Here is a 16,186-nt window from a genome sequence, read left to right on the forward strand (position 1 = left end):
CTTCCCTCGGGGACCCCAAATAGGTTAAAGTACAACACAGTAAGTAAGAGGTTGGAAATGATCGATAAATGCAGAGAAAGGGAACCAAGCCCATTTCATCATTTGATTGTGGAAGGTGTTGATGTTGATTTTTCTTTATGTCTACGTAACCACTGGAAACCACAGAAGTGCTTGCTGTATTACAGCCTCATTTAGGTACAGTCATATTTTCTCTTGTGTTTGTTCCAGGGAAGATGGTGGATTTTCCAGGGTACAGTCTGTCTGGTGTAGTTGCCTCCTTTTTCTTTGTACTGCTCAGCATGAAGCAGTCAGGTAGGATGCTCTTCTTCCCTTTACTGCATATTCGAGTGTCTCAGAGGTCCAGTCTGGGTGCAGAGTTCTAAATTCAAAAGGGCTAGTACAATATTAAGAGTGGGGATTCAGGGGTCAAAGCACCTGTGTTATAAAAAGGGCTCCTCCACCTCCAGCTGTGTTACCTTTGGAAAGTTACTTGAATACCTTCTGCCTTAGTTTTCTCATCTTCATGATAAGAATAACAACCTACCTACATCTCAAAGCTTAGCACAGCCTTTAAGATTAAATCAGGCTGTACATAGAAAACACTTGAATCAGTACCTGGAACATGGTAAGTCATCCATTCTCCTGCTTCTATTTAGGACAACACTTCCGGGGTGAGAAAAAAGTGGCTGCTTCTTACCATAAATTAAACAGCATAAAAGTACTTGGAAATAAGGAACTAGAAGGAGACTTCTAAGAAATGGGGTTGGAAATCTCAGTAGCTGAATTTTGTTGGTCAAAATATTGTACCTTGAAAAGGGATTGTGAAAATTCAATGTCAGTGGGTAATATCAGAGCCCCAAGGAAAATGCAGGATTACAAGGTGGGAAAAAACATTGGATAGGACATCAGAAGACACAGGCTCCAGACTGAGGCTGTCAGAAACTATATGATGTGGTGAGGCTTCCCTCCCTGCTATGGGATGCACCTTCCTAACCTGTAAAAGAAGTCACCCAAATGGTATGACTTCAGTTCTAGCTTTGTATTCGGATTCCATCAACACAATGCAAGCAGACGTCTATCTATGTTCCATAGTGACCTTTTGAGCACCATCTACTTGATGTTGAGCATCAACTAAACGAGATGAAGTTCCTTCTTAGGAGGGTTGGATCTGCACAAAGTGCAAACGGCCCTGGAGCATTTTAGGATGAGAAAAAACATAATATACATGACATATGAAATTATTAAGCATAGGAACATACAGAATTATTAAACAGCTCTTCAATTTGTAGATAAAGAAGACGTCAAACATGACTTAAAATTTTATTGGAAGGCTTGAACTCTTTATACTAATCACTGCCTTTTTTTCTTTTTTTTTTTTTACACAGAGTATAGTTGCTGTACAATGTTGTGTTAGTTTATGCTGTATAACGAAGTGAATCAGCTATATGTATATATATATCCCCTCCCTCTTGGACCTCCCTCCCCCCCTCCCCTCCATCCCACCCATCTAGGTCATCACAGAGCATGGAGCTGAGCTCACTGCGCTATACAGCAGGCTCCCACTAGCTATCTACTTTATACATGGTAGTGTATATATGTCAATCCTAATCTCCAGTTTGTCCCACCCTATCCTTCCCCCCGTGTCCACATGTCCATTCTCTACATCTGCGTCTCTATTCCTTCCCTGCAAATAGGTTCATCTGTACCATTTTTCTAGATTCCACATATATGTATTAATATATGATATTTGTTTTTCTCTTTCTGACTTACTTCACTAATCACTACCCTTAATCCACCACAAAATGTCCTTGCAAAAACTGCATTTTACATAGCCCCAGTAACTGGAGTCTTGCCCGGTCCAGACAAAAACAAAATGAAACAAAACAAAGCAAAACAAACCCAGTTCGTTACATAGGACAAGACAAAAACAATTCTGAAAAGCTGAAAAATCTATTGAATAAATCTATTATCTAAATTTTAGGAAAAGTGATTACAATGTTAGTCACCAAAGTGAAATTACTAACTAGAAAATAAATCACTGTAAAATATAAAATAAATCACTAACTAATAAAGTTCCCAATTAAAAAATCAATTTACACATTAACTTATTTGAGAATAAAAGCAACCCAGAGACGGTGGTTTTAAAATCTTAAAGATGAATAAATTGAGATTGCAAATCTTAAAATCTCATCGAGAATAATAGATTTGCCCCTGAATCACACAGCTGGTAAGTAATAGATTTAGCACTCACACTAAATTTTTTTTTTTTTTTTTTTTTTTTCGGTACGCAGGCCTCTCACTGTTGTGGCCTCTCCCGTTGCGGAGCACAGGCTCCGGACGCACAGGCTCAGTGGTCATGGCTCACGGGCCTAGCTGCTCCACGGCATGTGGGATCTTCCTGGACCGGGGCACGAACCCGTGTCCCCTGCATCGGCAGGTGGACTCTCAACCACTGTGCCACCAGGGAAGCCCATCACACTAAAATTTTTGAACTGCATGTTATTTTCGGTACACAAGATTGTCTCTGTACAACCAAAGATGCAAATCATAATGCTGGGTTTCTCTAAAACATTGCAAATAAAACTTTCCCTCCTCCAGGTGCCCCCATTTTCATAGAGTAGACATCCCAAAGCAATCATATTGATCCTCCGGTTGGCATTTCCCGGTTTCTCTTTGTCACTCTTTTGTAGATGACTTTAGAGTGATTGGTTCTGCCCATCCTACCCTGGTCATGGTCGGGGAAGATGCCCTACTAACCTGTCAGCTCCTCCCTAAGAGGACCACGATGCACATGGAGGTGAGGTGGTACCACTCAGAGCTCAGCACACCTGTGTTTTTGTATCGGGATGGAGCTGAGGTGACGGAGATGCAGACGGAGGAGTACAGAGGCCGGGTAGAGTGGATAGAGGACAACGTTACTGAGGGAAGTGTGGCTCTGAAGATACACAACATCCGGCCATCTGATCATGGGCAGTACTGGTGCCGTTTCCAAGAGGGAAACTATTGTGGAGAAACAAGCTTGCTGCTCAACGTAGCAGGTGAGTATCTCAGAAAAGACATAGGGGCTCAGAAGAAGTATATTAATTTGTGTTAAGCTTGGTTCCAATTGAAGAATTCCCTTTGAATCATCAAGGCAATTGCTCCTGTCCAGTCCTCTATCCTGATTCATTTGGAGGCAGGTGGTTCTGAAATCTTTAAAGTGAACTCACAAACAATTGCCCCAAATTTAACTTACACAGTTTTGACTATTCTTGAGGATTATTTAACATTGATGACATGTAGTCACTAGCAGTTTTGCTGAGGCAAGAAGTTGTGCCATATATGCTAGTGCACAAGGGCAAGTCAATTGCTGGGTGAGCGACCCTAGCGGACTGCCCTGCATCCATGTTCTCTATTCAGCCTCAAGTACACAGTCACTGAGATGTGAACACATTGTTTCTTTGTGTAACGCCACCTCAAGTTAGAAAGTTAGTGATGAGACTAAGACGTTAAGAACATGGTGCTTTTATGGAGATTACTGTATACTAGTGTTCAGTGAATTGGGGGTTCACAGATGCTTTGGGGACATACCCATTGTGAGTGACAAGGGTCTGCATGGTGTTTTTGTGTTAGCAAAGTAGGACAGAGTCAGAAGAAGGGAAAGACTGAAGAAAGGATGTCTCTGTGGAGAAACAAATATCTGAAAAGTAAACTATCGTATGGTTCCCTGGCAGGAATAACTTCCATGTGCTAAAGAGAAAATCAGGCAAATCCACTTGCCTTATCAGGGAAATAGTTCTCTGGAGATGTTAACATCTCTGGCTGATGTGACCTCTTTCTGTTCCCTAACACATTTTGTCTCAACACCTATGTATGATTATTAATGTTATTATGTTCAAGTTGATTCAAGATGGATGAAAGAATCCACATACTTCTGAGATGTGGAGTGGGGAGGGCACGTACTAAGGCATTTCACTATCAGGGACACTTGAAAAGAAACCATGCACTTTCTAAGCCTCTAGGTGAAGAAAAGGTGTCTCTGTCCCCAGCAAATGATAGAGACAGAACTACCATCTATGGAAAATAGAATCCTCTTCATTTGGGTTTGAGAGTTGTGTTGAATAGAGAAAGAATTTCATGATTATATAAAACTGGGATGTCTTGACAACATTTTCCCATGGAATAGAATATTTAGATACAGAAACTCAACATGAAGCTTCCCATTTTACATGACCCAGATTATCTGTTTGCACCCCAAGTTCACAACCACCAACAAAAGAAATGAGAAGAATATTCTCCCTGGAAATGATGTCTCACTTTATATTAAATATTCTATTTAATTGGAGTCAAGATACTATCCAACAAGTCAAAGTGCCTGACACAATAATATTAAGATGAAACAGGCAGAGTCTGTGGCGTGAGGGAGTTCGTGAGTAAATTTTAACACATCTTAGTTTGCCGTGCTAGAGACACAAGCAAAATGTTATTATGTCCCTTTCTCTTATTTTCATGTCTGGGTCTGAATAAAAATACTGCTCATGTGCTAAAATTTAAGGATCCAGACTGGGGTATAAATAAAGTATATGTGAACTCCAGTTTGAATGGGAAGAGGACTTTGGGCCATCTTTTGCTCCCCAGAACCTTGAACTTCTGCTCTCTCCCTATGCACTGTCATTGGACTCCCAGCCTCTGTGATTTGTGCCTCCATGGGCTTCGGGACTCAGGGCTGTGTCTTTCCACCACAGGTCTGGGGTCTGACCCTTACATCCACATGGATGGATCTGTGGAAAGCGGACTCCAGCTTGTGTGCACTGCAAAAGGCTGGTTCCCAGAACCTCAGATTTCTTGGCAAGACATCAGGGGAGAAAAGTTGCTGACTATCTCTAAGCATAGCATCCAAGATGAAGATGGCTTGTTCTATGTAGAAAGCACTCTTGTGGTCAGGAATGTCTCTACAGAGATTGTGTCCTGCTTTATCCACAGCCCCACACTCACTGAGGAGAGGGGCTCAGACATCTCCATCCCAGGTCAGTGCTCTGCCTCTAGGACCAAGATGCTCTGATTAGCAAGAAAGGTTGCAGGGACTGTTCCATAGCACTTAATATTTTTTAATCAAGAAGAATATCTAATATTTTGTAATATGCGTTAAAAACTATAAAACATTTATGGCTGGAAATATATACACTATATAGCTATTGTTAATGGCATTCCAGTTTCTTTCAGATTCTGCCTTTTCTTCTTTCTTTATTAATTTTCTTTACTCACAAGTATGTGTTACCTTGTAAAGGAAATACAACTGTATTCTTTCAACTGAAATGTTTTCTTGTGCTGTATTTGTGCCAGTTACTTCTAGGAGCTTTTATCATCTGAACATAATCAGAGATGGAGACAGCTGCTTCCATAGCAGCATCTTTATCATAGCCTCATTTATAAATAGCAACAAAAACAACAGCCCAAAACCCAATACAGCAGTGGAGTGTTAAGTGTCTTATGTTACTTATAGCATTGATGAAAAATGGTATTTTCAAATAATTTTAATGGTTGAAAATATTCCCCTGATGGACTACTTAAATGATAAAGATTACATCTATCTATCTATCTATCATCTATCTACCTATAAATAGATATTTCCAATCATGGAAAGATTATTGGCTTTAAATAACTTAAAATTTCACTAAGACTTTTGGGACACCCTCTACATTTAGATATAAAGAAATAAGTACATAGTTATTCATATAAATGGATACAGGAAAAAAAGTTAAAATAAATATTATATGTTAATGTTAAAAGGAACAATACATATATATACATAATTGCAAAACATATACATATATATTTATATATCTCTCAGTCTGTAATTATGGGTGATGATTGTCTATGTCCATATATTTTTATACTTTTCATGCATTTATAAAAAGAATATTATTATTTTTATGAAATAGTTAAATATCGATATGTTAAATATAAGCAGAAACAAGCAGAATCATGGGGTGGTAGAAATGAGAGCATTTTTGTTGTGCAGAGAAAGGGAAAAACAGCTGGACCACCAGGAGGTGGATGGGGAAAAATCATTATTTTTTTACATTTTATTTTTCGTATGAATCAAGTGTTTCCATAAGATGTAGAACTTTGGGGGTTTTCTTTGGGAAATATTTTCTCTCCTTTCCCTTAGACCAAATTCCTTGATATGTTATTTTCATTCTTTTTCCAGAAAAACTCCAGACAGAGCTGGGTAAGTAGAGGTGGTGGCTCTCACAAGTATACACGAGCCTCTGTCCTCTCCAGGGGAGGGTGGTGCTCCTTGGACAAAGCGTGCACAGAGAAGGTGACACCTCGTGATCCAGATGAGGAACTGAGGCATGACCTTCCCAAGTCTCACATTTAGTAGTAGAGGGACCAGCAAAGTGCAGCTTCCTGAAGGCACCTTTGCACCTCGTAACCTGCCACTTTCAGTGTTCATGGGACCCCAATGAGCCTCAGATGGATGCCTAAAATGGGTGCAGACCTAAGCTCTGGCCTTCTGGGTGGGAGGAAAGGGAGTGTGTAGGGCAAGGCAAAGGACAGCTGGCCCAGCTCTGGAGGCCCTAGTGTGAGTTTCCAGTGCGAGGAAGCAGGGCCGTCATGATAACTGGCGGTCCTCACCCACCGCCTGCCACCTCTGGCCCTGCTACGGTTTCTGTACCTGCTCTTCACCCCAGTAAGCCTGACCCCGTCACTGTCGGGAGGGAGCTGTGACTTTCTTAGATGCAGCCTGGGACCCTGTGCTTGGGGTGATCATTTTCCTTTTTATTTCTTTACTTAATTGTTGGACTGCAGGTATGATTTTACTGTACCTAAGATAAGTGGTTTAAACAGTAACCAACTGATTTTTGAACCTCTTTCAGTTTCTCCTTTGTTGCCTTATCATCTTCCTCCTGTTCCTCATTTCTGTGACCTCTTCTCCCAGCCCATGACAACCAACCTGCCCCCTACCTGCTTGTTTTCTCCTTCCATCAGTACTCTGCTTTCCCTCAAGTCACCTGTTACAGGAATATATGCTTATGTGGGTGCGTGCCTGTGCACATGTTAGGTGAGTTTAAGCACACTTTTTGGCCCATGTAGGAGTTTTTGAGGAAAATTAGGGTGGCGAACACACCCCAATCTCTGTCAGAGTCTAGTGTGACACTTTGGACCCCTTTGGACCATAAAGATAAAGGAAAGGGCCTTGGGATGGTCAAAGGTAACTCCACAGTTTGAAGAGAGTGCACATCTGCGAGTCTTACCTTCCAAGTCGGATACCCTCCCACCCAGGTGACATCTGCTTGTGATAGGACAGAAACCTTGGCTGGCAGAGCTTGTTAGTTACAGATCAGAAAGCCAAGCCAGTGTTTGGGCAGGTTGACCCACGTCTCTGTCCCTTAAGAAAAATTTAAGTGAAGACTCATTTCTCTAAGTTATCTGAACCAAATTGACATGCCCATTGGACACCTAGCACACAAAATACAATCTGATGTCCTGTTGTTTCTAAGTTGTGCACACCTTCTGGGCCCACATTGAAACAATATGAAAAGACAAAGCTTCCGTGGGTTCCCTGTCAGGAGGAGGGCTGTGCCCTCAGGAGCTTTGAGGGTGAGCTCCTAATAGAGAGTAGAGTAGGAGATTCACAGCTACCTCCGTGTTTTTAGAGCTTGTGAATTAGAGCTCAGAGGCTGCTGGTGAACCGAGATTTCCTTAGAAGTCCTGAGACTGAAATCCTAGTTCCCTTCTCTGGCAAATAATGTTGTTGGTTATACAGATAATGACTAAGTTTTTGAAATGGTAATAACGTGCCTGGGACGATGCTAAGTGCTTTTCAGGAATTATTTTCTTTTCTTACAATAATTTAAAGGTGAATAGATTTATCATCATTTTACAGTTGGGAAACAGTCAATTTTAGCTCTTAATTACCAATCTCTGGAAGAGTAATTCAGTTTGAGAGTTGATTTGTACCACAGATCATGGACAAGAGTAAAAAAAAACCTCATATGGATAACAGAGATGAGGAAACAGTCTGCTTTATTACTATAAGATACATGGATGGAGAAATAGCAGCAAACTAACTACTAGTTCTTTTTTTCCTTCTGATTCCTACTTTTGTCTTTATATTTAAACAGATACATATGAAGTAGAGATAATATGTTTTAGGTAAAATTGAAGAACAAAGCAAACAACATGCTGGATATAACTGAGAGTCAAATTTTAGCAAGAATAGAATGAAATGATCTGAAAATTAAAATTATGTTGGCAACGAGTTTCCTCTCTAGAGAAGTACCTAGAATATTTTGGCTAAATGCATAATGAGGACATTTTGCCTTTGATCATTGACTCCCCGTCCAGACAGTTTACAAATTTATGCTTGTATTTCTTTATAAATGATCATTACACTTCAGCATTAGAATGGTAAAAACGTTCTACCATTTGATGGAAAAGGATGACTCTAAATATAGTATAGAGCATAATCAACATGGCCAGGACCTGATGAGAACTGAAAGTTGGGTCCAGGAAAAGCCAGGAAAGCCGTCAGAGAAAATCTCCATTCTTCATAATGGGGGAATTAGACTCATTTTTCTGTATTCATTCTTGCTTTGTGCTTCGTATTTTGCCAATCTCCCCAGTTCTTGATCTTATAACATTTCTCAAGATCACTTGAGAACATTGACTGCTGTGTGTTTAGCGCCCCACATATGTGGGAGCTTGGGAAACTGAAATACGGTGGCTGGATCTGACTTATAAGGTATTATAAAACAAACTAGGGAAGGTTTCTTCACATTTCATTACTAAAAAGCCACCTGACTCAGTTTTGTTCCCGTCCCATTATCAAGGTCTAGAGTGGGATTGGCTCCAATGACCTCAAGTCTTATAATCTTAGGGCTCCACTCACACTGCATGGTCATCAAACTCTTTATATGGTTATTTTGTTTAACTCCAGTAAACACTTATGATTTTGATAGTGATATATTTGTCTTATGGTATAAGAAGCTGAGACATACACAGATTAAGAAGTAGTTTAAGGTTGTGCAAATTTAAAATGATAAAATTTTAATTTGATTTTAATTGCAAAATTATTTTCTTATTGGGCTATAAACTGAATAAGATTATAGGTAGGGGCTGCAGGTGTGGGTTCTGTTAGTGATAATTTTCAGACAGACACACATCATGGGATGGTTCTGCCTTGAATAGGGACAACCTCTATCCTGATTCCACCAAACCTCTACCTCTCCAAGGGATGACCTTAAACCTCAGGGTTCCCCTGGGGTGTCCCTGGGTTCTAAACCCTACTCAAGATGTTCTTACTGATGACACTATTTGCTCCAGTTTGGATCTTCCATTGCGTTTTGTCTGCTGTATTTAACAGCTTCCTTAAAAGTGATTGGACCTTCCCAGCCCATCCTTGTCAGAGTGGGAGAAGACATACAATTAACCTGTTCCCTGTCCCCAAAGACTGATGCACAGAGCATGGAGGTGAGGTGGGTGCGATCACACCGTTATCCTGCTGTTTATGTCTATATGGATGGGGACAATGTGGCTGGAGAGCAGATGGCCGAGTATCGAGGGAGGACTGCATTGGTGAGTGATGCTATCAATGAGGGGAGGCTGACCCTGCAGATAAACAATGCCAGGACTTCAGATGATGGGAAGTACCGGTGCCTTTTTGAAAAAGATGGTGTCTACCAGGAGGCTGATTTGGATCTGAAGATCATAGGTAAGGATTCTAGATAGATGTTTTGAAATCAACATTTGTTCCCACTGCTTTAACTTGCTAGTTCATGGAAAATTTCTCTGGCACCTGAAATTTTCTTAATGTCCATTCACTCGTCAAATTTTTAGTAAACTCTCCCATGTGCAGGAGCTGTAATAAATACATAAAGTCCACAAACCCTAAAGGACCAGATTTGATCCTTTGTGTGTAAATTTGTATCCTTCCCAGGATCTCCATAAAGTGGCCATACACCTAGTAAAATGTGAGATTCTTACTCCATAAGTACACAGGACTCATTATTTCAGTGTGTTTTTAAAATTCTGGGAAATATGTAGTTATTAGGAAGCATGATGATTTGAAGGCTAAACTAGATCCACCATATAAGCAAAAATCATAAATATTGACAGTATTGGCAGGACGGAGGAGGAAAGACAAAATCAATCCCTGCATCATGATTTCCCACTGCCTATGTTTGTGGGTGAGAATTGATTTTCCAAGGTTAGCAAATGCCATTGAGGACATTGCCTAAATTGTGGGAAATCTACTTGTTTCTCCCATTGATGGTGTATTCAAATTAATAAATATGTTTAGAAAACATCCATGAGAGCACATGTTAAAACTTTTAATGAACTTCATCATTTTCTGCCATTGGATGCATGTATTTATAAGATTTTGTTCTTTGAGGATATTCTGTCTTTTTTATTTTTTATTTTTCTGGCCATGTGACTCATGACCTACCTGGTCAAAGTTATTTTGTTTCAGGTATAGAAGAAAAAAAATTGGATTTGAAATGTATTGTATCCTTTAATCTGTCCCAGAATGATTTTAGGAATACAAAGCATAAAAATAAAAATTTGCAAACAAAAGGAGACAAGTAAAGGCTCCAGCTAGTCTCGTTCCTGAGTGGAGTATAAGTCCCCCCTAAGCTTTGCTTTCTTCTCCAAGTCTCTGAACCCTTCTCTTCCCCCTCTGTGCAATCACTGACTGTGTAACCACTTGCAGAGACTCTAAATTGCCTTCCTTGATCTCTATTCCCAGGTTTGGGTTCTTCCCCTCGGATCTCCATGGAGGCACTGAAGGATGGAGAAACAAAGCTGAAGTGCACTTCAGAAGGGTGGTTTCCACAGCCCCATGTGCAATGGAGGGACATGGAAGGAAAGACAATACCATCAGTTTCCCAGGACCTGACTCAAGGCAGCCAGGGCCTGTTCCATGTGGAGGCATTTCTACTGGTCAAAAGCAGCTCTGTTGTGAATGTGACCTGCTCCATCAGCAACCCCCTTCTTGGTGAGGAGAAAATGACAACTTTTTCTCCTTCAGGTTAGTGATTCCATGTGCTCCTCTCAGCTTTGGGAAATAAATATGAAGACCAACCCAAACTTACTCATTTTATTGCTTTTCTATTTTTTGTTTTTTATGTTTTCTTTCTGATGAAGTCTCTTGCTATCTCTTGCAAAGCTGGTCTTCAGGACACCTAGAGATTCTACTCTTTAGAGTTTCTTCCTGAAATTCCCAACTAAAGCCCTAAGGTTATATGGTTACATTATTATCTACTGAATTCCAAGAACTGACTCTATCATCACTATATCTATAATCTCTTTTCTTCTAATGTGAAAACAATGACATCATTTTTTCCCCCTCATGATGGGTTTTCTTCTGGATTAGAAATTAATTTTCCTTAACACCATCTTCATGGCTGTGGACTCAGTAAATTTATCCTTTTGCTGCCCTCATTATTCCAGTGATTGTGGTGGTATAATTGGAAAAGAGAAGGGGGAGAACTCTCTGTGTGTGTGTGTGTGTGTGTGTGTGTGTGTGTGTGTGTGTGCGTGTGCGTGTTTCTGAGAGGAGCAAACAAGAAAGCTAGCATAAACCCCCAGCCTCTCCTCAGCCTCTGCAGAGCAGGGAGAAGCAGACCCACTTTCTTCTTGACAGGACTAATTCTCACCTTCCTCTCCAGTCTAGGAGCTCTCAGATGAAAAGAACGATCTTGAAAATTTCCCAGTTTCATGATTTAATGTGATTCTGGGGTTTCCATTTTAGAGCCTGGGATGACTTTTTCATGGAAGATACTGCTTATTTTGGGATTGCTTCCTCTTGTTGGGGCTGTAGGCTTGATCTGGAGGAAGAGCTGTAGAAAAGGTAAGTTAGGGAAACAGAAACAGTGTGGAGCACACTTTGTGATGGGAGCCTTACTGTACACTTTCCCTAACCTCTCTTTTCAGCAGGCACTGAAGCACAGAGACATTCAGGGGATAGGCAATAATTGATGAAACATGAGAGTTGATGGCTTACATTCATGTAATTGAGGATCAGTGCTGAAAGAGCTCAGTTTACAGTGATAATAGAAGCAAAAGAATTAAAAGACAATAATTTAATCTCCCAGTGCACATTCCCAAGTGATTTAGTTAAGGGAGAGGAAGAAAAAAAGTGGCAAAGCCATCCTCACTTTGAAGTTGAGACTTAACTGGGATTCTGTTGGCATGAACATTTCACTAAGATCATTACAAATATGGCGACTTGCTTATTGGCTATTCCTGCTCTGCCAGTGAAGGACTTCTCATGTATTGATAGGCTGTTTTGTGTGCCCTAGAAAGTTCTTCCACTTTAAATTTCTTAAGTCATTGTAACTTTTGTTTTCCTGTTTGGATGTTAATATCATGAAATTGATATTTTAGAATATTCCTGTATTGATTATTATCAGAATGGATTTTCTTTCTTTGCAGTGAATGAGACATTGGATCCAAATACAGCTCACTCAGAACTGATCCTTTCTGAGGGAAATGAGCGTGTAGCCCACAGACGGTCACGCAGCCAGACTTACTACAGTTATCTGACGGCCTCCTCACTGTGATGGGCCAGGAGGGGCTCATCTCAGGAAGGTGGTTACAAGAAGCGGAGGTTAGGGACAGGACAGTATGGGTCCTGAGTGTTGTCAAGGACGGTGTCGTGAAGGAGTCATCTTTGTGTCAACTGAGAATGGGTTCGGGCAGTGAGTTGTTATGGAAATGAGTACTGGGCCATTTCCTCTCCTCTAAGCCTCCGCTCTCTGAAGATGTCTCTGGGACAGGTTAGAATCTCTCTGGACTACACTTCTGGATGTCTCTCCTTCTATAACATGAACAAGTGCCTTATCTATACCCCCCTAATTTTCTTCTCTGAAATTCTGGACCCCCTTCATTCTTTGGTCCCCTACTGTAGGTTCTCCTGACATTTTCCCTGCACCTAAGAGAGCCCCAGAAACACCTCCAAGGAAAACAATAACCCTGGATTCTGGAAACCAGGATTATATTCTAAGTCCCAGCTCTTTTCCCCTTTCACCAACCGCTTGAAGGGGTCTCACACGATCACCCATTTACCTAATCAAGAGGCTTTAACTTTACTCTGGCATCAAATCTGACCTGGAGACTGATCCCTTCTGTGACCTATCATATCCCAAGCTCTCTGATATCCTGCCTACGGATCACAATCTGATATCTGGTGATAAAAGACCCTTAGAAAATCCAATAGGAAATGTAATTTAGCCTAGAGGAGGAAGTGCAAGGAATGATCAAATATTTGATCGGTTTCTCTAGGAAAGTGACAATTAATTATCCAAGTGGGGGTGAGAAAACAAAAAATATGGTTAAAATGAGGTAAAGAAAATACAGCTGAATATAAGGAGAAAAATCTGATCACTAAGACATAATCTTGAAAATCACATAAAGTGTGTAATTCCTGCACCAGACTTTTTCAGAAAGTTAATTAAGAATGTGGAGTAAGGAAATTTTTCAGAAATTTTAGTCCAAGAGAAAAATGTGTTATGTGTGATGTTTATGAAAATATCAATTTCTGTTTTAGAGTGAAAAAAAGCACACAGTTTAAAATTAACAATTATAGAATAAACATAAGCAATTAATGCAACACAAGTAATAAAATGCAACAGAAATAAAAATATTTTAAAAGTCACAATGAATTAAAAGAGAGAAGCCACACATAGGAGAAGAAAGAATGTGAAGAAATAAAGATTTGGAAGAAGTCTTAAAATCTTCTGAAGTGTGAATGAGGAATACCTGCAAATGACAGGCTGCTGCTTTCTAGGAAGGCAGACATCACGGTTTTAGCTGTCCTTTGAGGATTATTCATCTGCGGCATTCTGGAATTTTCTCTTTTGGGTCATGATATGTTTTCTCTATTTTTAAACTCATAAACTTATGTTTGAAACTATGTAGTGTAATACTGTAGTATTATTATTTTACAAGTATTTTAACATTTATTTTATTTAGTTTTTAAATTTTTCCAGTAGTGGTAAAATACACATAAAATTCGTCATTTTAGTCATTTTAAAGTGTCCAATTCTTATTGTTGTTTTAACTTAAAGGGAACCAAAAATCATGAACAGTTTTCAGGCCTTTTTAGACTCTGATCTTACAGTTTCTTGAAGAGAGAAATCTCAATGGCAGAATGCAAAATGGGAAAGATGTTATTACTAAGATGAGAGAGATATATAATTACTGAAATGATGTCTCAAATCTGAGTTCAATCAAAATTAGGAAGGACTGTAATCAAAGTGTATTTAATTTTCATATCCATTAGAATTTTATTTAAAGAAAACAATAACTGTCCAATTCTGTGGTATTTTTACCTTCACAATATGTGCAACCTTCATCAGTATCCAGCTCCAGAATATTTTGATTACTCTAAAAGGAAACTCCATAACCATTAAGCAGTTACACCCATTTTTCCCTCCCTCCAGCCCCTAATATACTTTGTTTCTGTGAATTTGCCTATACTGGGTATTTCATATAAATGGAATCATAAATACTATATATGGATTTCTTTGTGTCTGTATTTTTTTAATTTAGTGTAATGTTTTCAAAGTTCATCCATGTTGTGGCATGTACCAGTACTGCATCCTTTTTTTTTAAATTAAAAGACTTTATTTTTTAAGAGTTGTTTCAGGTTTACAACAAAATTGAGTGGAAAATCTAGAGCACTCCCATATCCCTCCCCTCTCACCCCTTAGTTTCTTCTATTATTAATAACTTGCATTGATGTGGTACATTTGTTACAACTGATGAACTGATACTGGTACGTTATTTTCAACTAAAGTCCATAGTTTACATCAGGGTTCACATTTTGTGTGATATATATATACATATACACACACACACACACACAAACACACATATATATATGACAAAAGTAAAATATCCCAAACTGAACGCATTGTCCTTTCTGTTCCATATCATACTTCCAATACCATTTGTACCCATTCTGTTGTTACCCTCACATATCCTCATCCACATGTCCATTTGATTATACCTATTAATATTTTCCCCACCGTTCATTTACCTCTCTCCTGCTTTTATTATATCTTGCTTGTTATTTAAGCCCTTCCTTTATTGTCAGTAAAGTTAATATTCTGGACTCTGGATTTATTCTTCTTGGGTTCAAATACTGACTGCCACTTAGTGGCTGTGTGTTAGGGAACTTTTGCTATGGCAGTATACCTTCCAAGAGAGGTTGTTAAAGGGACTTGTCACTTAAAGATCTGCTAGAAGTGCAGAAGAATCTAAGTGGATCTAAGTTGATCTCATCTACTGTCAGAAAGAGAGGGTTCATTTAACAGGAGAAGCTCATATTTTATATTCTTGAAAACGTAAGCTTTGTGATAAACACCTGGAGAAGGCTTAGCTGCATTAAAGGCAAAGGAAAAACCCTCAACAGCAGGAAGAACTTGGTCAGAAAGAAAAAAATAGGCAATGTTAATGATGACTCTTTCTTCATGAAGTCTGAGGATGTTTCTCCATTCCTATTTGATGATTTTTTTTCTCTGAAAACATAAATTGTAACATCCATTCCTTTTTTATTCACATACAGTTCTGGACTTGCTGACCAGTAAGAACTTGTTTTTTTTTTTTTTAAAAAAAGTCTCTTCCTTCCCAGGAGGCTTGTTCTCCTCAAATGGTTTTACAGTTATTTATCAGTCTTCAACACACCTTGGTAAAGTCCAAGTTTAGAAGTTGATGGACACCAAAGTCTGAAGAAAGAACAAGCTGAGCCATTAACTTTTAAAAGACTTGAACAGATTTCTGTGGGTATCTCCAACAGTACTGCTCAACTTAGACCCTCCCCTTTAAACATCACTCCCTCTTCCATATTTGATAACAAAAATAGTAAGAAGAGAGATTTTCTCTTTAAATGTAGCTTTAAACATATTTACTTCAAAACACAGTAAGTACCAGAACTGAAGAAAGGCTCATGAATTAACTTGGAGCTTTCTCGTGACAAATCGTTGCTGCCCAGAAAGAGTATTTCCCCAAAGGGAGCACTGGAGGAAATTCCCCCAGACATTTTCTAGCTGTGCCATTTCTCTTTCTCCCTCTACCTCTCTTTGAAAGGGGTCGGATTTATACCTAGTGAGAATGACCTACTCTTCAAGAAGAAGAGCTTTCTTGGACAACATACATATAAGAAGCTTGAGCAGAGGCAGCAGAGGTGCTGACA

General features: G+C 39.4%; 1 protein-coding gene across 1 annotated transcript; it reads left to right on the plus strand.

The window, feature by feature from the left end:
* Nucleotides 1-233: 233 nt before the first annotated feature.
* On the plus strand, nt 234-16,184 carry BTNL2 (butyrophilin like 2; the record flags this gene model as incomplete). Its single annotated transcript, XM_082848420.1, has 8 exons — nt 234-312; nt 2,691-3,038; nt 4,725-5,006; nt 6,191-6,211; nt 9,353-9,700; nt 10,736-11,017; nt 11,741-11,839; nt 16,081-16,184. 8 exons carry the CDS (start codon nt 234-236, stop codon nt 16,182-16,184), a joined length of 1,563 nt encoding a protein of 520 aa, XP_082704546.1.
* Between the last annotated feature and the right edge of the window lie 2 nt (nt 16,185-16,186).

This window comes from Leucopleurus acutus (assembly GCF_964270905.1).
Source record: "Leucopleurus acutus genome assembly, chromosome: 10".
Classification (NCBI taxonomy): domain Eukaryota; kingdom Metazoa; phylum Chordata; class Mammalia; order Artiodactyla; family Delphinidae; genus Leucopleurus; species Leucopleurus acutus.